General features: G+C 38.1%; 1 protein-coding gene and 1 pseudogene across 1 annotated transcript in view; one reads left to right on the forward strand and one right to left on the reverse strand.

Moving 5' to 3' along the window:
- Positions 1-25,830, forward strand: part of PCCA (propionyl-CoA carboxylase subunit alpha) — a 422,256-nt gene that overhangs the window by 261,709 nt on the left and 134,717 nt on the right. The window contains 1 exon segment of the mRNA XM_030313554.1: positions 15,175-15,277. Coding sequence (XP_030169414.1) covers positions 15,175-15,277 — 103 coding nt within the window.
- Positions 1,034-2,574, reverse strand: LOC115512485 (annotated as a pseudogene).

A 25,830-nucleotide genomic window follows, 5' to 3' on the forward strand; every position in this document is an offset into this window, starting at 1 on the left:
AGGTTTGGCTCCGCAGAAGCACAGAGTTGGGTGTTCGCGCGAAGCGAGCAATTTCCCTGGCCGGAACCGGTTCCCTTTGGGATTTTGGCTGGGGGATGGGCGGGGGAGATGGCGCTGGCTAGCGCCTTTGTTCCCGGCCAAACTGAGCTCTGTCGTCCGGGGGCTCCGCAGCTCACCCTCCCTTTGTCCTCCAGCCTTCCCGCTTTCCGAGCAGAGCTGTTAACTTATGACCTCCCAGACGCTAAGTCGCGCTTGCTGTCTGAACACAGTCCGTCAGGCCCCTCCGCTTTTGCAAGCCGGACTCGGGGGCTCTGCTTGGCTGGCGAGCCGCCCCTCCGCCCCGGCTCCCTCCCGCCAGTCCGTGGAGCGCGCACCGCCTCGCCGCCCTTCCTACCCTCTTCCGTGGGCCTCTCGTCTGCACTTGGGTCCGGTGACTCTGTTCTGCTAATCCTCTGGCGGTTTTCTGGGTTATTTAGGCAGGTGTAGGTGGAATCTAAGTGATCAGCAGGACGCGCGGTGAGCCCAGCGTCCTCCTACGCCGCCATCTTCCCAGAATCTGTTTTTTTTTTTTTTCATTTAAGACAGGGAATACTTTATTCACACCCATCAGAAATGGACAGCTTGGGTCTGTAACAAAGCATTGTGTTTTATTTTTTATTTTTTTTATTTTAAAAAAAAATTTAACATTTATTTATTATTGAGAGACAGACGTAGAGTGTGAGCGGGGGAGGGGTAGAGAGAGGGGGAGACACAGAATCTGAAGCGGGCTTCAGGCTCTGAGCTGTCAGCACCGAGCCCGACGCACGGCTTGAACTCAGGATCTATGAGATCATGACCTGAGCTGAAGTCAGTTGCCCAACCAACTGAGCCACCCAGGCGGCCCCAAAGCATTGTGTTTTAAAGCGTAGGTCTGTAATTGTATATGAGACCATACACTGGTACATACATACTAACTGATCAGAGCACAGCTTTTCAGTGTGCAAAATAGAATAAGCTTTCCTGTAAGAGCAGCACCTTTGTGAGATTTTTAACATTAGTATTCTTCACCCTCTCCTTCAACAGAATCCATTCCAACCTCCTCATAATCCTTTTCAAAGGCAGCCATGTCCTCACGGGCCTCAGAAAACTGTCCTCCATACTCTCACTCACATATCAGTGAACAAAGGCATGCTTGTCATACATTAGGTCAAATTTGTGGTTCAGGTGAGCTCAGGCCTCACCAGTGGCTGTGGTGTTACTCAGCATGCACACAGCTCACTGTTCTTTGGTGGGTCTTCACCATGTACTGCAGTGGGAGGATGGTAATTAATGCCAGCTTTAAGGCACTGGGGCACAAGTCAACAAACTAGATGGTATGCTTGGTCTTGATGGTGGCAGTAGCAGTATTGACATCTTTGGGAATGGTACGATAGGCAGCAAGCCTTGTATTTACCATGGCGAGGGTCACATTTCATCCTTTGGTTGGCTGGCTCAAAGCATACGTTGGTGATCTCTGCTACAGAAAGCTGTTCACGGTAGGCTTTCTCAGCAGAGATGACGGGTGTATGTGGCCAGAGGGAATTGGATACAGGGATAGGGCACCAGATTGGTTTGGAATTCTGCCAGATCAACATTCAGGGCTCCATCAAATCTGAGGGAAGCAGTGATGGAGGGCACAATTTCACCTATCACCCTATTTAGGTTAGTGTAGGTTGTGGACTCAATATCAAGGTTTCTGTGACCTTCATAGATGCCCTCATTGTCTACCATGAAGGCACAATTAGAGTGCTCCAGAGTGGTGTGGGCAGTGAGGATGGAGTTGTAGGGCTCAACTACAATTGTGGAAACCTGAGGTGCTGGGTAAATGAAGAACTCCAACTTAGACTTTTTGCTTTAACTGACAGACTTTCCAGTGAACCTGGAACAGTTTCTTCTCCAAAGCTATGGACAACCAAGAAGCCCTGAAGACCTGGGCACTGGTCAGCCAGTTTCTGAATTCAGTCCAAGACAATGTCAGTGATCTATTTGCCAATGGCCTGGTGGCTTCAGGCGTAGCATCTTCCTTGCCTTTGATGAGCTGCTCAGGGTGGAACAGCTGGTGGTAGGTGCCATTGTGAACTTCATCAATGACTCTGGGTTCCAGGTCTGCAAACACTGCCCTGGGCACATGCTTGCCAGCACCCACCTCACCATCTCATTCAAGAACTTGTCGGGGCGCCTGGGTGGCTCAGTCAGTTAAGCGTCCAACTTCAGCTCAGGTCACGATCTCACAGTCCGTGAGTTCGAGCCCCGTGTCGGGCTCTGGGCTGATGGCTCAGAGTCTGGAGCCTGCTTCCCATTCTGTGTCTCCCTCTCTCTCTGCCCCTTCCCCGTTCATGCTCTGTCTCTGTCTCAAAAGTAAATAAACGTTAAAAAAAAATTAAAAAAAAAAAAAAAAAAGAACTTGTTGAAGGAGTCATCTCTTTCCCCAGTGGTTTTGTCAGTTGGCATCTAGCCATCGGGCTGAATGCTGTGTTCCAGGCAGTAGGACTCCCAGCAGGCATTGCTGATCTGGACACCAGCTTGGCCACCATGGATGGAGATGCATTCACACATGGTTGCTGCTTTGTGGCTGCTGAACAGATGGCGGTGAGGAAGAGGAGAGGTTACTTTTACGGCATGACTGTTAAGTGGTTGATGTAAGAGAACTTCAGCAATTCATAAAATCGATTAGAACTAATGACTTTTGCAAGGTTGCAAGGTATAAGAATGATATACAAATACCAAATTTATTTTGATACAGTACCAGCATACAAACTGAAAAAGCAATTAACAAAACAATTTTATTTATGAAAGCACCAAAAAGAATGCAATACTTAAGCTTAAATTTTTCTACAAAGAAGTGCAAGACTTGTGTGGCAAAACAATTGTTGATAAATTAAAGACAACTTAATTGGATAAACTTCCCCTATTCATGGATCAGAAAACCTAATACTGAGATAGCAGTACTCACCAACACATTATACAGATTTTGTGCCATCTGTCTCTCGATCCCAGCTGTATTTTTTGCAAAAAAAAAAAAAAAAATTACAAAATTTGTATGAAAGTGCAAGGGACACAGCATAGCCAAAACAGTCTTGAAAAAGAACTGGGGACCTACACTTCCTAATTACAAAACTTGCTACAAAGCTACAGTAATCAAGACAGGGTTGTACTGGCATAAGGATAGATATGTTGATCAATGGAATAGAATTGAGGGTCCAAAAATAAATCGTTACACTATGATCAGTTGATTTCAAAAGTATATGAAGGCAATTTAGAGTATTTAAGTATAATTTTTTCAATAAATGCTGCTGGAGCAACTCTACTGGCTATCTTCATGCAAAAGATGAAAGCTAGTTCCCCCCATTACACCATACACAAAAATGAACTTAAAAAAAAAATCACAGTCTTAAAAGTAAGAGCTTTGGTTCACTTTTGGTTAGGGGATGATTTCTTAGGTAAGATGCCAAAGGCACAAGAAACAAAAGAAAAAAACTTAAGTGCTTTAAAGGCAACATCAAGAAAATAACACAACCTACGGAATATGAGAAAACACTTGCAAAACATATGTATGTTGCTAGGAAACTTTTTTTTAATGTTTATTTTTGAGAGAGAGAGAGAGAGAGAGAAAATGTGAGTAGGGAAGGGGCAGAGGGAAAGTGAGAGATAAAATCCCAAGAGACTCTACACTGAAAGTGCAGAGCCTGATGTGGTCTTGAACTCATGAACCCTGAGATCGTTACCTGAGCCGAAATCAAGAGTCAGATGCTTAACCAGCTGAGCCACCCAGGTGCCCTGCTAGGAGACTTTTCTCAGAATATGTAAATAATGCTTATATAACTCAATAATAGAAAGATAGCCCAATTTAAAAATGGGCAAAGGACATGAATATAAATTTTTCCAAAGAAGATATACAAATTACCAACAAGCCCATGAAAAGAGGCCCAGCACCATTAGTCATTAGGGAAATGCAAATCAAAACCAAAATGGGATACCATTTTATATCCACTAGAGTGGCTGTAATAAAAACGACAGACAGTATCAAAGTGTTGGTGAGGATGTGGAGAAGTTGAAAGTCTCATACATTCTTGGTAGGAATTTGAGTAAAATGGTGCAAACCTGGAAATAATTTGGCTGTTTCTCACAATGTATGACAATACCACATGACCTAGCCATTCTACTTCCAGGGTTATACCCAAGGGAAATGAAATCATATGTTCACAGAAGTGTTGTATATAAATGTTCATACATTTTCCATAGTAAATGAGCAGTAGAAACAACCCTAATGTTTCCAAAATGATGAATGGATAAATAATATTAAATGGGATGTATTTATAGAATGGAATATTATTCAGTGATAAAAAAAAAATAAATGAAGTATTGGCACTTCCTACACCATGGATGAAATTTGAAAACACTATGCTAAATGAAACAAGGCAGTCATAATAGGCCACAAATTCTTTGTTTCCATTTTTATGAAATGTCTAGAATGAGCAAAGCTATTGAAATAGAAGGGACTTCAGTAGTGTAGGGGGAGGTGAGTATGGAGTGACTGCTAATGGGTCCAGATTTTCCTTTTTGGGGTTATCAAAATGTTTCAAAATTGTCTGTGGTGATAGGTACACAACCCTGAATATACTAAGCATCATTGAATTGTGCAGTTCAGGTGGGTTAAATTTATGGTGTGTGAACTTTATGTCAATAAAACTGCTTACGATTTTTGAAACTTACATATTTTATATTTAAGAATTTATTTTCCTGTTGGCATAATAGAAGTTTAAAATTTAGGAATTAGCTGAGATGATGTATCTTCTCACATGATGGAATCTTCTTTAAGATTATTCTCATGATTATAAAATGTTTATGTGACTGCTCTCAATTTAGTTCCATGAATAAACGTGTACAGAAGTCAAGTGTTCTGGGCTACTACTTGGCTGGTGGAAGTGGTATATATATGTGATCCAGTATTCTCCTATTTTTATTTCCTCCTCTGCCTTTGAATGCAAGTGAAAGAAGGTTAAATCAACATAGAGAATTTCTACTTTCTGTAATGGTTATGTAGCTTATTTCCAATTAACCTTCCTCCAAATAACAATGGCAAGCTCTGGAGAAGATATACAACTATTATTAGAAGGCTCTGGATGACAACTAAAACCAGTCAGAATTTGAATGGATTTTGAGTGTTTGTCGAAGGAAAACACACTGGATGAGATCCACCTTTGTATGGCGGTCACCATTGCATGTGCGCATCTCCTGATGCAGGAGGTAGCCCCAATCTTATTGACTTGAGGTCTTGGAGAATGATGCTTAGAATTGTAAGAACTGCTGAAGATTGGGCAGGGATCTCATGGCAAAAAGAGAGCAACAGTGAAGATTTCTATCTCTGAATTTAGCTTCACTCAAATAGATGATTGATTCCTGATATGTGCATGCATGAAGACTTTGCAAATCCCAGTGTATGAATCCCTCTGGAAGGCTGAATGAACTGAGTTGAAGTTGTGTTGCTGCCTTTCAAACAGATGATAATGATTGGAATTTGAGCCTCATCAAATTTGAGGGGCTTGTAAACACTTCAAATTTTCCATTAAAACCCCAGAAGGATCATGTCTTAGGAGAAACACTGTTTCTGGAATAAGTGATTTGGAGTTTTAATTCAGTAAAAGCAAAACCAGAAAGACATCCTAGCACAACACAAAGGTGAGTCTTGATGACTTCACAGTGATCAGTCAGTAATTTAACTGCCTGTTGAAATAAAAATCAGAATTTTTCAGGGGAAGATAACAGGAAAACTACAGTCTCTGCAACATATCCACAATCTGATGTACAAAAAACGATTCACTTGGCACACAATTCAAGAATTAAGTTGACCCATGGTCAAGAGAAAAAGCAGTTAGTAGAAACCGACTATGATACTATAAGATATTGGGTTATGTATAAGACTTTAGCACAGTTATTAAAATTATTTTCAAATATTAAAGATCAAAATGAAGTAGTTAATAGGGAATATAAACATAGATCTGGAAACTAGGAAAGTACCAAGTAGAAATTCTAGATCGTAAAATCTTTTGTCCCTGCAATGGAAAACTTACTGGATAGGCTGAAAAGCATATTGGTTAGTGCTGGCAGAAGGCAGAATGGGTAAACTTAGAAGAATAGAGACTATACACTCTGAAGAGAAAAGGTATTTCACAACATTGAAGAGACCCTCATTGACCTAGGTTCATAAGATCAGGAAGTCTAACTTACGTGTATTTGGAGCTACAAAAGGAAATAGAAGACAGAAAATGGGGTAAAATATATCTGAAAATACGGAGTTTGTCTTCTTTAGATTGGGAAGAGGAAAGAATTCTGTGTGTGTCTTTTATTCAACTTTATACTAGTGATCCTACCCAGTAAGATAAGAAGTCATGGAGATCAGAAAGGGAGAAGTAAATCATTTCTATTCACCAAGGATACAATAGTTTGCATGGAAAACATTAAGGAATCTATAACACAATTACTGAAATAAATTTAGCAGAGTTGCAGGATAAAAAGTCAATCATATAAATTGTTTCAGTGAACTAACAACAATGAGAAAATAAAAATTAACAGTTTTGTTTAACAGCATAAAAATGTAGGCAAATAATTTAACAAAATAAATTCAAGACTGTCAGTTGTCAGAGTAGGTAAGGCATGAAAAACTAATAAAGCCTAAGGATTGGAAAGGAAGCTTTCCAGGACACCTTAATAGGTTACTTAAGAAAACTCTAAGGAATCTGTGATACAACTAATAAAACTAAGAAATAGGTATAATTTTCACAAAGGAGGTTCAAGACTGCCACACTTTGCTGAGAGAAATTCACAATATAAAATAAATTAGAGCTATTGTAGATAGGAGGATAAAATGTTAAGGTGTCTGCTCTCCCTCCATTAATGAAGAGATTCAGCGCAAGCCCAAACGTAACCCCATTAGGGGGGCTGCTTTAGGGAGGAAGGAGAAGAAATTGACCTGTTATGAAATTTTTGTGAAAATGCAAAGCGATCTAGAACAGCTAATACCATCTTAACCGATGGACAAAGCTGCAGAACTTGGTATGCAAGTCTTCTTGAAACAACTAGATGAAACTCCGTCTCTCTCCCATCACACAAGAAAATTAAGGATGAATCATAGGTCCACCTGTAAAACCTCTAAAGCAAAACATGAATATTTCTTCTGGGCCTTGCTGTAGTCAGAACACTTCTTAGCAAGGACATAAAAGCACTGAGCATAAAAGGGAAAATGCGTATGTTTTTATTCATATTAAAAATTTTCATTAAACAACAAAGAGATATTATATGTTTGTTAGAATAACTAAAATCCCAAACACTGACAATACCAAATTGTGGAACAACAGGAACTTTCATTCATTGCTCATGGGAATGCAAAATGGTGCAGCCACTTTGAAAGACAGTTTAGCAGGTATTTTTCCAAAATGAAACATCCTTTTACCATGTGATCCAGTATTTGTACTCCTTGGTATTTATTCAAATGAATTGAAAATGTTTCTACCCTACAAACTGAATGTCAATGTTTATAGCAGCTTCACTCATATTGCCAAAACTTAGAAGTAACCAAGATGTCCTTCAGTAGGTGAATGGATAAGTAAACTGTGGTACATCCAGACAATGGACTGTTATTCAGCAATAAAAAGGTATTCGCTGTCATCAAGCCACACAAAGACATGGAGAAACTTTAAATGCATAATGCTGAGTGAAAGAAGCCGATCTGAAAAGGTTACATTCTGTATGATTATAGCTATACAGCATTCTGGAAAAGGCAAAATGGTAGAGATAATAAAGATCAGTGGTTGCCAGTGATTCAGGGGGATGGAGGGAAAGTTAAATAGGTAGAGCACAGAGCAATTTTAAGGTGAAATTATTCTATATGAAACCTTAATAGTGGAGACCTGTCATTATACGTTTGTTCAGACCCGTAGAATGTATAGCCCAAAGAGTGAATCCTAGTGTAAACTATGGACTTTAGCTAATATCAATTTATCAACCTTGGCTCATCAATTTTAGCAAATGTACCACAGCAATGCGGAATGGTAATAACTGTAGCCAGGGTAGGGTGAGTGAGGGTATTTGTAGGAACTCTACTTCCTGCTCAATTTTTCTGGAAACCTAAAGCTGCTCTGAAAAATTAAGTCTGTTAATTTTTTAAAAACTGCTGAAGGTAAGACATTTTTAAGAGAATTTATAAGCCTCAGGGGTGGTGCAGAATATTCACAAGACCTAAATCTGATAGAGGCTTTCTAAAAAATAACTCCCACAAATCAGTAAGACCAACATCTTAATTAAAAAGATGGACAAAATTTTGAAACAAGTGGCCAATAAGCACTAATACTGAGGTGCCCAACATTATTTGTCATAAGGGGAATGCATGTTAACCTGTAATGAGAAGTTTCTAAGCCACTGGCCTGACTAGAAGTAGAAACACATCACCAAATGGTGGCAAGGCTATGGAGCAAGTGCCATTGCTGGGGGGAGTATAGATATGTTTTAATACCTTGTAAGACAGTTTTGACAGTTTTTATAAAATTAAACATGGTTGCCCTCACATTTCCACTCTCAGAGTTTTTACCCACAAGAAATCAAAACTTCTGTCTTCAAAAAAGGCTCACACAAAGAGTGTTTATAGCAGGTTTGTTCATAAGAGCCCCAAACTGGAAATAGCCCAAATGCCCATCAGCAGAAGGATGAACTAATTTTGGTATGCTGGTACCATAGAGTACTGCTCTGCAATAAATAATGAACTGTTAACGTGAATGAGCCTCAAAACATTGCATTGGGCAAGGAAGAAAAGAAAGCTACATGCAAGAGTGCATGTTTTTGGAGTCTGTTTATGTGAAGCTTTAATCTATAGTTGAACTACTGGGGAAAGGGACAGATTTATTGGAATGATAAATGATGGAACTTACAGTTTTGAATTTCACTGTATATAAATCATAAATTAATGTATTTTTTTTAAAAATAGGGTTGGGACACCGGGGTGGCCCAGTCGGTTGAGCTTCCTACTCTTGATTTCAGCTCAGGTCACAATGCCAGGGTCGTGGGATCGAGCCCCGTGTTGGGCTCCGTGGTGAGCATGGAGCCTGCTTGAGATTCTCTCTCTCTCTCTCTCTCTCTCTCTCTCTCTCTCAAATAAATAAAATGGGGTTGAAATAATAGAGGAGAGTTTCAGATATTTCACCATATTCTGAAAATGATGAGAATAACTCTTATTTTAGCATTCATGTGCCAAGCACGAATCTGAGTGTGTTACACCTTTTACCTTCTTTAATCAACTTGTGGGGAAAGTGTTCTTACTGTCTTGGGCTCGCTGACCAGGAAATTGAGACACAAGGAGGAAAAGTAACTTGGAAGGCCACATGGCTTTTGGGGTTGGTGGTCAGTCCATGACCAGGGCTTGCAGAGGCTAAACTCCATTGCCTTTCCTGACTGTTCATGCCCAGCATTTAAATTGAGAACCTGAAGCCTTTGATTGGTAGCACAAGAAATAGGGTTTGCATAATATTAAAATCTGTAAGATTATAAGTAACATTAGTATTCGGTTTCCTGATTCAGGTGTCATTTGTGTTATTTGTAATGCTAATGACTCGAAACTTGAGGGTGTTCTGTAACCCTTTCTGGGCACTGTTTTGTGATACACAGCCTCATCTATTTGAATGTACACATTTTAAATTGCATATAAGCAGGATTCTGTTCCTCTACTGTGACAATTTCTAGCTTTGAAGAGCTTCTCTGAAAATGCTGCTTTTATCTTTCTTCTGCAGTGATGAACTTTAATGTTGGAGTGTTGTAAGTTCTCACATAATAAGGCTTAGATTTTTGTTTGCTTTGGCAGTAGACTTCTGTTTAAAATTCCTTTAATCTGTTCATTCCATGCTTATATTCATTTTGATAGCTGATGGCTCTGTGAAGAATTTTATATGAATTTATTGCACTAATAAAACTTGTATTTGTAATTCTTTTTCCATCCCAACTTGCTAAGAGTGAGTTTTTCAGCAAATTGCTGAATTTTTGTCTTCTTTAGATTTTTTTTCCCTGGAGGAAATAAGAAACAATTCATATGCTAGATCTAAAGTTTCATTAAAATTGCTTATGCCCTGTCTCAGGCATTTTAAGTGGGCCATCTGTCTAAACATCTCTCTCTTTTTTTTTCTGATCATTTCCTCGACTTATTCATGAACCATGGGAGGGCTCCTTTGTAGTCGCCACATGTAGCTGGTTCCGTCTACCCCCACTGAATACATCTATGTGCTCGCATAACATATCTTTTCACCGTGCTGGAAATTCTCTGAACTTGGTTCAGATGAATGGCCCACTTTTCTGAAGGCCTTTTTCTTCCTGCAAAGATTTGTATGCAGAAGCTGACCTCTGTGGCTATGGAATGCAGCGTATTATTCTTGATCATTTTACAGACCACCCACTGTGAAAGTTATGATCAAGGATTGCTTAATGATTCTTTGACCACTAACATTGTTTTAACTCAGTGTTTCGCTCCTAAATAGGTAATGGCACAATTGAAAACCAGCTTTTCTGAGTGCCTCATAATATGGTTTTGAGATGTTTATAATCCTTGATAACTAAAGATGCTGTGAGTTACGTTTACATAAAATCTGCCTTAAAACATGAAATGTAATGGTATTTGGTTACCCAAATTTGGGTATTTGGGTTAGTATTATTTACACATTTTTGAGTAAAATATTCCAATAAGTTAAATGCATTAATTAGCATTAACATTTGTGATAATCAGCTGACTGTTTTTACTATAAAATACAGAAACATTCAGTTTTATTGAGCATATTCATTCTGGTTGGCTGATGATAATCAAAGTGGACAGGTCTGGGTAAGACCTATTATTTGATTTGCTTTGTGAGTCTCTGTTTATGTGAATTCCCTTTTCCTGGGTTTTGGGGGTTTTGTTTGTTTTTTGAAGTAGTAGTTTAAATGATAACAGCTTTTCAAGTAACTAACAACCTGCACAGATGAAATTTTTGATCAGATGTCAGCCTCTTTTACTAGGCACATAGTTCAATAAAGAAGCTGTTTTCTGTGTAACATTACTAAACTGAGTCGAGTGAAACTCTAGGACTTTTTCTCTCCCTTTCCAGAGAGTTGTTCATAAAAATATTTGAGACTATTGTGGATTTAATGGATAAAAGGAATTCCTTTCTAAAATTTAAAATATAACTGTAAAATGTAACTGCCACCATTATAAACACGTTTGTGCTGGTGGAATTGATATCAGTGTTTCAAAGTAATTATTAACATAGCCTCAATGATTTTGCAGAAATAGAACACATATACTTTTATACTTCCAGGCTGGTGCATGTTACTTTATTTGTAGTTTATTACAGTTTATTTCTGCTGCCGAGTTTATGGATCTTTACACTGGGCATGTATGCCCAACCCCATCCATTTTATTTAAAAACAAAACAAGACTACTTTCAAACTTACATAAAGCTGGAAGGAATCTTAGCAGATTTTGTTTTCAGAAGAGTGAACTCATGAAGAGATTCCACGGTGTGACCATCTTGTATCTCAAGGGCTTGCTGTCACAGTGAAGCCTCTTTCCTACCTCCTAGTAACACATCACCTTAAAAGAAATTGTTAGGAAAGGGCACTTCAGGAGTTGTGTGCTCAGAAGAAGCGGCAGCTCCCCCATCACCTGCCCAGCGCTGCACCAGCTGTATTTCACAGGTGTGGAAATTTTGGGGCCAAAGTACTGGAGTCCCTGGGACCTTGTTAGTAAGGGAATGGACTGAGATTAAACCCCAGCATTTTAGCTCAAAGGAGCCTGTGCTCTTTCTACAAGGTCCCTCTTGGGGCAGGTTCTAACATATATGAAACAGATGTGGGTCAAAATAAAACAATGGAAAAATAAATAGTAGTTAGGTTCTGAAGGGTGGCAACCGTATCTCGCCACCATCTGTAGGTTTGCTTTCTGTGGGAAAATTCAGTCTGGGTTCCAACCGGATGTCAGCATTAACTTCCCAGCTCCTCTGGAAACAGAGGCTTGTTGCATAACTGAAAAGAGTCTCCACATTTACTTGAAAGAATTACCTCCTTCAGGCTACTAAATTGTGAAAAATATTAAGCCTATAATGTAGGTTAAGTGGCAGGGAGCTCACTGAAGTTGTTTGTACTATGGTCAGTACCTATATGGTTAGGGAGCAGTTTATGAGAGAGATGATATTCTTCTTGAAAAATCTGTTGGTTTGTGGAGCAGAAGGAATCCAGGGTTTCCCTTAAAGGGATTTCAGTTATGGGGGTGGGTGGAAATGAATATATAGCCCTATGGTTGGGACTAATCAAATTAATAAAAGTTAACATTTACATGCACTGTTTGATTTAGTTCTCAGTACATCATCACTGTGATGCAGATACTATTATATATCTAGATTGATTCATAAGGAGATTGAGACTTAATAGTTTGCTCAAGAATGAATTAATGAAAGGGCTGGGTTTTTTTTTTTTTTTTATTTATGTTTTTTAAAGTTTATTTTTGAAGGAGAGAGAGAGACCGAGCATGAGCAGGGGAGGGGCAGAGAGAGGAGGACACACAGAATCCAAAGCAGGTCCAGGCTCTGAGCTGTCAGCACAGAGCCAGAGGTGGGGTTTGAACCCACAAACCGTGAGATCATGACCTGAGCCGAAGTTTGATGCTCAACCGACTGAGCCACCTAGGCGCCCCAGAAAGGGCTGGGTTTTTAACCCACTTGTGCGAGTTACCAGAGCCTGGGTTTGTGACCACTGTGCTTATTTCTCCTGCTTGGTTTGGTTTGGTTTGGTTTGGGAAGTAATTTAAGGTTTTGGCGCAACCAGATACGCAAGTCATGAATAATCAGAAATAAAACTGGATACAAAGAGAGGGACCTTATTTATAAGAAACTTGAATGGTAGGTAACTCAGTTAAGATTTCACCTGATATGAAGTAGAAAACCATGGAACAATCTTGAGCAGCAGAGGTACATAATTGTCAAGGATAGCAAAGACTTAAGAAAGTTAGGTTGCCAGTAATATAGCTGGGAGGTTATTTCTGTCATCACAAAACCCCTGAGAGGTTGTGGTGTTAGTCCCTTTGAAGGTAAACAGAGTGAAGTCTGGTGAGGTCCTTTATATAATGCAAAAAGAGCCAGGTAGTAAGCCAAGAGCTCAGGGGCCATGCTCTTTCTGGAGCATACTCTGTCCCTTGGGTGATGTGGCCTCTCCTATGCGGTGCTCGGCACATAGTAGGTGCTCCTCAGATTCCTTCCTACTGCCCCCATCATCCCTTTCTCCCCAAACTCTGCTGGGACCTGGGAAACAAAAATAAGGAATGATCTTGATCTTTATTTTTATAATTTTTTAAATGTTTGAGAGAGAGAGAAAGCACGCAAGAGCATGAGTGGGGGAGGGGCAGAGAGTGGGAGACCCAGAATCTGAAGCAGGCTCCAGGCTCTTGAGTTGTTAGCACAAAGCCTGACTGAGGGCTCCAACTCATGAACCGCGAGATCATGACCTGAGCTGAAGTTGGATGCTTAACTGACCAAGCCACCCAGGTGCCCCAGGAATGATCTTTATCTTTTAGGAGCTTACAGGCCAATGAAGGAGACAAACTTAGATGCCTGTGGAATAGAGTGACAAAATAGAGGGGGGTGGGGTGTTGGCATACTGGAGCACTCTGCCCTGTGACACTTGTATTCTCCCCCTCCTCCTCCCCCTTCCCCCCTTCCTCCTGCTCCCCCTCCCCCCGCCCCCTCCTCCTCCCCCTCATCTTCTTCCTCCTCTTCTTCCTCTTCCTCTTCCTCCTCCTCTTCCTCCTCCTCTTCCTCCTCCTCTTCCTCCTCCTCCTCCTCTTCCTCCTCTTCCTCCTCTTCCTCTTCCTCATCTTCCTCCTCCTCCTCTTCTTCCTCCCCCTCCTCCTTCTCCTCCTCTGTGTCCTGTATGCTCCCCTGTTGTTCTTTCAAGCTCTCATGTGTGAAGCTCTGTCCTCTGAAACAGCCCTATTTAAGTTGCCGAGAGAATCGTCCATGTCTGCCATGTTCATTAGTAATGATTTGTTGATACATTTTAAAACGGTAATTTTCACTTCTAGAGTATTTAAGACATTTCTTCTTTTTCAGAAAATAAATAGTGGGCCAAATACAAATGTTCTCCTAAGTTATCCATCATCCTCCATTAGACCTTGTGTCTAGAGATGATTTGATTATAATCATAGTTTTTGTGCCTGAATTTGTTTTCATTGAATACACAAAGAATCCTTTTGAAATTCATGGGAGGGGGTGTGACCTTGAAACATAACCTGCAACATTTTTTCGGAACTATAACTTAACACAAGAGTCTGGATAGTATCTGTGTAGTTGCTTCGTAAAATATTCCTTTATGACCATAAATAATGAAAACATGTAATATTTAAATTAGGCTAATTCACAAATGATTAAAATCTTGTTACTTTAAAAAATTGTGGGAAATATTTGTATTCTAAAAATGTTTTTGTCTCTGGTTGCTTTACCCAGTTTTTCTGGACCATGTAATATGGATCATAGGCAAGAAAAGACCTGTGTATTAAGATTGTATTCTTACCCAAACAAACAAAATACCAAAAAGGAATGAAGGGATATACAAGGGAACTTTTGGAGGTGATGGATATGTTTATTACCTTAATTATGGTGATGGAAACACAAATGAATAACTATGTTCAAATTCACTAAATTGTGTGTTAATTATATGCAGTTCTTATGCATACCACTCATAACTCAATAAACCCAGAAAAATAAAAGATTCACATTGTAAATTTTTGAAAACAGTCTGGAACAGTAGCAAAATACTGAAAAGATATTAATATTGCATAAAGTTAATTTTTGAAAGTCATAGTTAAGCAACTCAAATTCATAGAATGGATAATGGTATTTGAATGGATGGCACTAGGACATTTATCCCAGAATGATTACTGTTGTCCTTGGAATGTCTATGTGTTTTTTGTATGTTTGCTTTTAACTGCTCTAGTTTAAATCTGAAAGCTTTTTTCCAGGGGCAGAGCCTTTTAAAATAATGTTCTGAAATATAATCTGTGGCAATTTTACCCTGCACACTTAACGCCAAAGGAAAATCAGTTTACTAAGAGAATAATGTAAAATTACTAACTCCTTTTCTTTTTTTCTGCTTCAGAGTGCCTATTATTCAACCACAAGTGGCTAACTGGCAGCTCTCAGTAAAATTGCATGATGAAGTTCATACTGTCGTAGCATCAAACAGTGGGCCAACATTCTCTGTGAGTTTTATTTCTTTATTTTTATTTTGTTTTTGGCAGTCTTGAAAATTGATCTGTGCCTGTTTCAAACAATTTTTAACGTATTCAGCGACTCTCATCTTTTGAGTCTGTAACACAGCAATGTGCTTGTTTCACCTTCTTTAGGAAGCTGAATGTAAATGGGAGGTTTTGTTCTCTCATGTTAATTAGGAAATACATTCCTAGATTTAGCCACATTCTACACCCACTTCCTGACACCTGATTCATTTTCCTTTTGTTATTGAGAAGCAATACTTTTGTTTTTGTCCCAGAGAAGAGCATCTTTAAGTATAATTCCAAACATATGATAGCTGTGGTAGGTAATCACTCTTTTAAAACAAGTCATCTGAAGGCTATATAACATTTTCTTGAGACTTCATGTTGTGTGAGACATTCTTGAGGCTAAATTTACCTTGTGGTGACATTCCTTTTGTTTTGAAGGAATTTAAAACTTGAACTTAAACCCCTTGGATAATATCCATGATAGAACTGCTTTAGTTTAATTCGGGTCTGTACTAAGCAGCGTTACGTTAACATTTAGTGTTTACACTGTGTTATGAATGATATGTTTAAATTATATGATTTGAGAGTGAGTGCCAGAAAAATATCGTGATATTGTGAAATGTTTTTCCTGTTTTACTTTCAGCCTGAACACACAGAAGTTTCTAGGTGGTTAGTGCAATGAATATTTTATTAATCTACATTTCTCTTCTCATGGCTAAGTTGCAATGAAATGTCATTTTGTTGTTTGGAAAACATGACTTTTTTATCAAAAGATTTAAACAGGATATGAAAATAAAAATAATATGATTTCACGAAAAGAACTGGTGAAGCTGAGGTATAGGGTGGTAGTTTTTTCGCTCTTATGTGTATTTTTTTTTTTTAAGTAAACTCTGCCCCCAAGGTGGGGCTCGAATTCGTGACCCTGAGATCAAGAGTCACATGCTCTACCAACTGAGCCAGCGAGGTACCTCCTGGTGGCAGTTTCCTGATCCCAGCTAGAAAGTACCATCAGAGTTAGGAGAAGTCACTTATTCAACATATCCGTACTACATTCCTACCTTGTGCTAGGTAAGTGCTAGGCTGTTAAGACTGGAGAAGCTTACATTCTTATGTGGTAGTCAGAGTCACACGTAAATGAGATTCATTCATGAGTGAAGGGTCATCTCCTTGGTTGTCTTTAAGTGTTGGGATTCATTCTGTGTGCTAAAATTGCTGAGGCATTTGTTCCTGAAAGGTATTTCACTCCACTCTGTTAACGTGAAAACTGCAGTGGAGTTAAACAATTGTCTTATGATGTATTTTTTTGTGATGTACTTACGTGATTCCTTATGTTCCTCCTTTCTATATGATCATTTAAAAACGTAGCTCTATAAGTGGAGACTTAAGTGTATATCAGGTTGAGTAGCAAATTATGTGTATTGAATAGTAAAGAGTATTAATATTATAACATTTTCCTCAGGGAAGGTTAACTTTACAAAAATGTAGACTTAGCATAATTTTTAGTTCTGTACTGAGTCACCGCTGAAGTGTTACTGTTCATCTGATACTCCAATACACTGTTTTTCTAAGCAGTGCCTTGCCTTAATAAGAAAACTGCTCAGATTACATCTTAGAGCTGTTATTTCTTGGTGCTTGTTTCAGATTCCATGTTGAAAAACTAGAGACCATCAGCTCAAATGGTGTCTTTGAATTTTTCCAGTAGAATTACCTCTTGTTTTACTTTTTAGCTCATAAGAAAAGCAGGGCTGTTTAAAAAAAAAAAAACACATCAGAATTATTGCATTAAAAATTTCCCTGGAAAATATCCACCTTGATACATAGTATCAATAGCTACTTACCCCTATTTATTGGCTTTACAGTATCAAACCTAATGAAAAGCAGGTAATCCTGATAGTGTCTTTTTTTTCCTAAGTATATTTGGATTGAGTTTCATTTGACATCAGTGTTATTGAAGAGAGTCAAGATGAATAGCACAGACTAAGTAAAGACCCATTGATATGAAGTCTCAGATTTTAGGGTCTCGGGGGGAGAGCTGTGACTGTTGGTTTCCTAGATCATCCACTGCCACATCAAGAAAAAGTAACTGGCCTCAAGGTGACACTCTAGGGTCATGATCCCAAGAGTGGTACAAGCAAAGTCATATGCCTGAAGTAATGCTTCAGATACCCCACATTTTCAAAATTATTTTGATCTAAAAAATTTAAATTAAAAGATGTTTCAAATAAGGAAAGTATTGCAAATGCACAAATGTTCTATACAGATCTCTTACTGAAAAAGAAACAATTCATAGTTACAGCTAAATCCCTTCTTTATGGTATCTCATTCCACCCTTTCCCTCTCCAGAGGTGACAGCTATCCTGAAGATGCTATGTGTCCTCCTTGTGCATATTGTTCTACATTTAGTATGTATGCATGGACTATAATAATAGTAAAAAAGAAGACTGTGAAAATATAAGTACTTAATGATACCATTTATGTAACAGTTTGAAATATGCAAAGCAAAAACAATTCCATTTGCAACACTATCAAAAAGAGTAAGATGCTTAGGAATAAACTTAATCATGGAGGAGAAGGACTTGTACACTAGATACTACAAAATGTTGCTGGAAGAAATTAAAGAAAACACAAATATATGCAAAGCCATCTTGGGTTCATAGATTGGAAGACTTAATGTTGTTATAATGTCAATATTACCCATGATTTGGCTTCAGTATTACCCATGTTCAGCAGATTCAAAACAATCCCTATCAAAATCCCAACCTATTTTTTGCAGAGATAGAAAAGTCAGTCCTAAAATTCATATGGACTCTTAAGGGAGGGACCCCAAATAGCCAAAACAATTTTCAAAAGGAAGGACAAAGTTGGAAAGCTCAAACTTCCTGATTTTAATACTTATTACAAAACTGTGGTCAAAATGGTGTGGTACTCGCATAAGACAGACACATAGACCAAAAGAAGAAATTCTGGTACGTGCCACAGCATGGAGGAACCTGAGGGAATTGAGCTCAGTGAAATAAGCCAGACACAAAAGGACAAATACTGTATGATTCCAAATCATACAGTATGTAGAGTAGTTAAATTCATAGAAAATAGAATGGTGGTGCCAGAGGCTGGGAGAGTGGGAAACAGAGGGTTATTATTTAAAGGGCATAGAGTTTTAGTTTTACAAGATGAAAATAATTCTGAAGATGGCCATTGGTGATGCATATACAAAACTCTGCGTGTCTTTAATACCACTGAACTGTACGCTTCAAAATGGGTAAGATAGTAAATTATATGATTTGTAAAAAATTTTTAAGTGCAAAAATCAATACAGATTAGTATTTTTTGATAAAAAATTTAAAAGTAGTGAGGATGAAACTTTTGGGAAACAAAGGAAGCATGGTAGGGGGAAAAGTTAAGAAGCAGTAGGTGGGGGCACACGGGTGGCTCAGTCCATTGAGCATACGACTCTTAAATTTTGGTTCAGGTCATGATCTCATGGTTTGTGATTTTGAGCCCCCTGTCAGGCTCTCTGCTGGCAGCAGCATGGAGCCTGCTTGGGATTTTCTCTCTCTCTTTCTCTGTCTCTCTCTTTCTCTGTCTCTCTCTTTCTCTCCCTCTCTCGACGCCCCTCACCTGTTTGTGTGCTTGCTCTCTCAAAATAAATAAATAAACTTAAAAAAAAAGAAGTAGATAGGGTGAAATATTTTATGTTTTAGATTTTTGATTTTGAATATAAGGGTCAGAATGAATAGCAAAACTGAGTATAAAATCTGCTAACACCAAATTGAAATATTGTTTAGCATATTAAGATGAGAAACTTAAAAATATCAAAAACAAACTAATGTTTACTTACATTTAATTCATGATTATATTCTGGATTCCCAAGATGTTTTCCATTCTCTTTTATTCTGTGTAATGTGATACTGGTCAAAATAGTTCATGATAGTGCGTTTGTTATCTTAAAGATGATGGCCTAACTTCATACTGAAAACAGTTCACTTGGAAGAAAAATGTCAGAGTACTCTTGATGTGAAGAAAATTAGCTCAAGAATTCAGCCTTCCTAAAGATGAAAAAGTGTGCACTGTACATGCATTTAAAATTTTTTTGCCTAATATTTCTGTTAACTACTAGTAAGTAGAAATAATAAACAGAAGACAGTATATGATCCTAGATATTGATTTAGATATCCTTTGTGTTACAGTGAGCCATCAATAGAAATTTTTATAAAGATCCTGTAAACTACTTAAGAATATCCAGAATCCTCAAACCATGAATTTTGGCACAGCAATGTAATTTTTGTGCTAATAGTTGAAGAGAAAAATCTCAATGATGAAAAGAAACATTTAGTATAGTTAAGAAAAATGAAAATTGTTTTTATCTTTTTTAAAACTCTTTTCAGCTCATTTTCCTAAATGAGATTTTTTTTTTTTTTGGCTTCTTATGGAAAGGTCAAAACTTTCCTTTTTGATGGCCATAAAATTGTGCTGCAGTTTTATCTTTTATTATTATTATTTTTTTAATATAAAATTTATTGTCAAATTGGTTTCCATACAACACCCAGTGCTCATCCCAACAGGTGCCCTCCTCAATGCCCATCACCCACTTTCCCCTCTCCCCCAACCCCCATCAACCCTCAGTTTATTCTCAGTTTTTAAGAGTCTCTTATGGTTTGGCTCCCTTCCTCTCTAACTTTTTTTTTTTTTCCTTCCTTCCCCTCCCCCATGGGTTCCTGTTTAGTTTCTCAGGATCCACCTAAGAGTGAACACATGTGGTATCTGTCTTTCTCTGTATGGCTTATTTCACTTAGCATAACACTCTCCAGTTCCATCCACGTTGCTACAAAAGGCCGTATTTCATTCTTTCTCATTGCTAAGTAGTATTCCATTGTATATATAAACCACAACTTCTTTATCCATTCATTAGTTGATGGACAGTTAGGCTCTTTCCATAATTTGGCTATTGTTGAAAGTACTGCTATATAAACATTGGGGTACAAGTGCCCCTATGCATCAGCATTCCTGTATCCCTTGGGTAAATTCCTAGCAGTGCTATTGCTGGGTCATAGGGTAGATCTATTTTTAATTTTTTGAGGAACCTCCACACCGTTTTCCAGAGCGGCTGTACCAGTTTGCATTCCCACCAACAGTGCAAGAGGGTTCCCATTTCTCCACATCCTCTCCAGCATCTATAGTCTCCTGATTTGTTCATTTTAGCCACTCTGACTGGCGTGAGGTGATATCTCAGTGTGGTTTTGATTTGTATTTCCCTGATGAGGAGCGACATTGAGCATCTTTTTATGTGCCTGCCTATTGGCCATCTGGGGGTCTTCTTTAGAGAAGTGTCTATTCATGTCTTCTGCCCATTTCTTCACTGGATTATTTGTTTTTTGGGTGTGGAGTTTGGTGAGTTCTTTATAGATTTTGGATACTAGCCCTTTGTCTGATATGTCATTTGCAAATATCCTTTCCCATTCCATCGGTTGCCTTTTAGTTTTGTTGATTGTTTCCTTTGCAGTGCAGAAGCTTTTTATCTTGATGAAGTCTGAATAGTTCATTTTTGCTTTTAATTCCCTTGCCTTGGAGATGTGTCGAGTAAGAAATTGCTGAGGCTGAGGTCAGAGAGGTGTTTGTTTGTTTGTTTGTTTGTTTGTTTTGCTTTCTCCTCTAGGGTTTTGATGGCTTCCTGTCTCACATTCAGGTCCTTTATCCATTTTGAGTTTATTTTTGTGAGTGGTGTAAGAAAGTGGTCTAGTTTCATTCTTCTGCATGTTGCTGTCCAGTTCTCCCAGCACCATTTGTTAGAGAGACTTTTTTCCATTGGATATTCTTTCTTGCTTTGTCAAAGATTAGTTGGCCATACATTTGTGGGTCCAATTCTGGAATCTCTATTCTATTCCATTGGTCTATGTGTCTGTTTTTGTGCCAATACCATGCTGTCTTGATGATTACAGCTTTGTAGTGGAGGCTAAAGTCTGGGATTGTGATGCCTCCTGCTTTGGTCTTCTTCTTCAATATTACTTTGGCTATTCGGGGTCTTTTGTGGTTCCATACAAGTTTTAGGATTGCTTGTTCTAGCTTTAGAGGAATGCTGGTGCAATTTTGATTGGGATTGCATTGAATGTGTAGATTGCTTTGGGTAGTACTGACATTTTAACAATATTTATTCTTCCAATCCATGAGCATGGAATGTTTTCCCATTTCTTTGTATCTTCTTCAATTTCCTTCATAAGCTTTGTATAGTTTTCAGCATACAGATCTTTTACATCTTTGGTTAGGTTGATTCCTAGGTATTTTATGATTCTTGATGCAATTGTGAAAGGGATCAGTTTCTTTGTCTTTCTGTTGCTTCATTATTAGTGTATAAGAATGCAACTGATTTCTGTACATTAATTTTGTATCCTGAGACTTTGCTGAATTCATGTACCAGTTCTAGCAGACTTTTGGTGGAGTCTGTAGGGTTTTCCATGTATAATATCATGTCATCTGCAAAAAGTGAAAGCTTGACTTCATCTTTGCCAATTTTGATGCCTTTGATTTCCTTTTGTTGTCTGATTGCTGATGCTAGAACTTCCAACACTATGTTAAACAACAGCGGTGAGAATGGACATCCCTGTCATGTTCCTGATTGTGCTGCAGTTTTAAATTACAATCAGATTCCTTTCATTCTGCCAATTTCAAGTAAGTTGTATATTGATACAATTTATATTAAAAGTTAAATGGCAGAGATCCACTTCTGAAACAGCAGTTTTGTGCAACAAAGCAACTATTACTGGTGAAAGTTATAAAAATCTCTATTGTAGATGACATATTGTTGTATGTAGAAAATTCTGAAAAATCCATTAAGGAATTATTACAGAATAAGTTTAGCAAGGGTACAGGGTACAAAATAAATATATAAAAGTCAATTGCATTTTTACTTATTTGCAATGAACAATCCAAAAACAAAATTATGAAAAAGTTACCATTAAGAGCATCAAAAGAATAAAAGAACAAAAGAGGTATAAATTTATACTGTGAAAACTAAAAACTATTAAAAAAGATATTAATAGAAATCCAAATAAATAGCATCTCATATTCCTGAATTGAAAGACTTAATGTTGTTCAGATGGTAATATTTCCTAAATTGGTTTACACATTCAATGCAGTTCTTTCCAGAATCCAAAAAAAAAATTTTCCCCAGAAATTGACAAGCTGATACTAAAATTTATATGGAAACTTAAGGGACCCAGAATAGCAAAAGCAATCTTGAAAAAAAGAACAAAGTTGGAGAACTCAGTTTCCCTTTTCAAGACTTAACAACAGAATTGTCTCATAAAATATAGTACTTGCATAAAGGTAAACATATAGATCAATAGAACAGAATTGAAAATCCAGAACTAAATCCCTGATTTTTGACAAAGGTGCCAAAGTAATTCAGTGAAGGAAAGAATAATCTTGTCAACAAATGGTACTGGACCAAGTCGGTATCTATGTGTAAAAGAATAAAGTTGAATCCCTATCTCATATTGAGTTAATTATACCAAAATTAACCTAAAGTGGATAAAAGATCTAAATGTAAAAGATGAAACAATAAAACTCTTAGAAGAAAACATAAGGGTACATCTACATGACCTTGCTTGTGGCAGCAGTTGCTTAGATAGGACAGAAGCACAAGCAACAAAAGAAAAAATAAATCGGTCTTTGTCAAAATTAAAAACTGTGTTCAAAAGATACAGAACAAGAAACTGAAAAGACAGAACACAGAAGGGGGAAACATATTTGCAAATAATATATTCAGTAAAACACTTGTATTTAAAATACATAAATACATACAACTCGAAGGTAAATTAAATAGGAATATATAATATCCGTTTACCCTTTCTATAAAATAATTTGATAACATTCATCAAAGACCTTTAAAAAATGTTCATATTCTTTGGTTCACTGATACCTCTTCTCAAACCCCACCCAATGAGGGGTGCCTGGGTGGCTCAGTCGGTTGGGCGTCTGACTTCAGCTCAGGTCATGATGTTGCAGTTCCTGAGTTTGGGCCCTGTGTCGCGCTCTGTGCTGACAGCTCAGAGCTAGGAGCCTGCTTTGGATTCTGTGTCTCCCTCTCTCTCTCTGACTCTCCCCGGCTCATACTCTGTCTGTCTCTCTCTCAAAAGTAAATAAACATTAAAAAAAAAAAAACCCTACCCAATGAAAAATTGCGAATATGAACATGAAAAAAAGATGAATTAATGGTGGCTTGCCTTGGAGATATCCATGTAAACAATCTCTACATATGGTAATAAAGGGTCAGCAGGCTTGGAATTAAAATACATAAATGTCTTAACAGAAGTGTCTTCAACCACTTAAATCCTGAGAAAGATAGAAGAAAGAGCGCTCGACTGGCTGGGGGAAAGGAAGTATCTAGGTGAAAGTGAAGTTCTACTTGGCCAAGATGACTAATGAGTAACAGATTAGAATGTGATGACATATGTCATGACTTACCTCCAAATTGTGGTAAAATAGGTGAGGAAAAGCACTGGCACGTGGTAGCAAGGTAAGTTTTTTTGAAACATCAGAGACATTTTCTATAGATAACTTTGATTTCTTATTATGGAAGTGTATGCTTCCTTAGTTTTTCTATTATTTGTTTTCCACAAACAGTAGAGTGAGGAAGGGGTGTCCCTGTCTTGTTCTAGTTGCATTGTTGTTTTCTGGTACCTATTTTAGCCTATTTAAAGGTATTTCCATGAAGCAGTTGATTACTTTGGTCTGCAATTATCGAAGATGTACCCTGTCCCAGGCACTGTGGTAGGCACTACACATAATTTATCTCTAAATGAGATAGTAGGAAACTGGAACGCAGTTGTTACTAGCCCATGCACTAGTACCTCTCTATATCTCCTTTTTTAAAAAATTTTTTTTTTCAACGTTTATTTATTTTTTGGGACAGAGAGAGACAGAGCATGAACGGGGGAGGAGCAGAGAGAGAGGGAGACACAGAATCGGAAACAGGCTCCAGGCTCCGAGCCATCAGCCCAGAGCCAGACGCGGGGCTCGAACTCCCGGACCGCGAGATTGTGACCTGGCTGAAGTCGGACGCTTAACCGACTGTGCCACCCAGGCGCCCCTATATCTCCTTTTATAGGGTAGTTTTGCTAGACAAAATTCTGAGATACAGTAGCACTGTCAAGGAAAATTACAAAGAATAATGCATTTATTTCCAAACAATATTTTTGTCACATGATAAAGGGATTTTTCTTTGTGATAGGCAGAAAGTTAAGGCTGCAGTCATACTATTTAAAGGATCATGCAAGGTATCACAAAAATGTACACAATATTATATACACAATGTACCCAGTGTTGAAAAGTACACAATCAGAAATACTGGTTAAGAGTAGCTGTTAGAGGGGTGTCCGGGTGGCTCAGTTGGTTGGGCATCCGACTTCGAATTTCGGCTCAGGTCATGCATGGTCTCATAGTTCAGTTCGTGAGTTTAAGCCCCAACTTGGGCTCCACGCTGACGGTGCAGAGCCTGCTTGGGTTTCCCTTTCTCTCTCTCTCTCTCTCTCTCTCTTTCTCTCTCTCTGCCCCTCCCTTGCACTCTCTCTCTCAAATAAATAAGCTTAAAAAAAAAAGAGTAGCTGTTAGAAAGCATTTTTAGTATCTTATTACCTCTTGTAGAGGTTACCGTATTTTTCAAATGGGTATTAAAATTCAATATATTGAGTTTTAGCAGTGATCTTACAGTTTTATCCAAGTAAGTAATAATCTTTGAGAGCAATACATGATTTGAGATAAATAAGACTTTGGCATCTAAAAGAGCTTTCATTTCATTTTCTTAGTAATGTTTGTTTTGGTTGATATAAAATTGTCTCATCTTTAGATGCCTGTGGGAGGGAAATGTTTTGTAGTATTCATATCATTGAAATTACCACCCTATATTTTTCTTCTCAAACAGAGAAAATGATAATGAACATAAGAATAAAAAATAATAATTACATATGGATGCATAATAAATAATTACATATGCATCATCTGAAGGTTTCCTTCTCTAACATAGCTAACCCTTTCCCATTTGTTCTACCATTATAGATTTTGTTCTAGACTTCATTTGTAGGAAAACATTCCACCAGAGTTACTTTGAAAATGTGTGTGTGTGTGTGTGTTTTAGTTTATTTATTTATTTTGAGAGAGAGAGCACAAGGAGGGCAGGGACAGAGAGAAGGAGAGACAGTCCCAAGCAGGCTTTGTGCCATCAGTGCAGAACCCAGTACAGGGCTCGAACCCGTGAATCATGAGATCGTGGCCTGAGCCAAGATCAGGAGTCAGATACTTAACTGACTGAGCCACCCAGGCACCCCTGAAAATGTGGTTTTAAGTAGAACTAGTTAAGTATTTTTAAGTAATATTTTCATAAAGATTAAGAATTAAATGAAGTTAGCATTTGCCAAAAAATAATTTTGTGCACAAAATCATATTTTCTTTATGTTTTCAGTAAGAATTTATTCTTGCATTTTACATCACAGTCTCTGTTCCTTTTATCCCATTTGTAGGGAGTAATGCTAAATCATGTA

The sequence above is a fragment of the Lynx canadensis genome, chromosome A1, assembly GCF_007474595.2.
Source record: "Lynx canadensis isolate LIC74 chromosome A1, mLynCan4.pri.v2, whole genome shotgun sequence".
Classification (NCBI taxonomy): Eukaryota; Metazoa; Chordata; class Mammalia; order Carnivora; family Felidae; genus Lynx; species Lynx canadensis.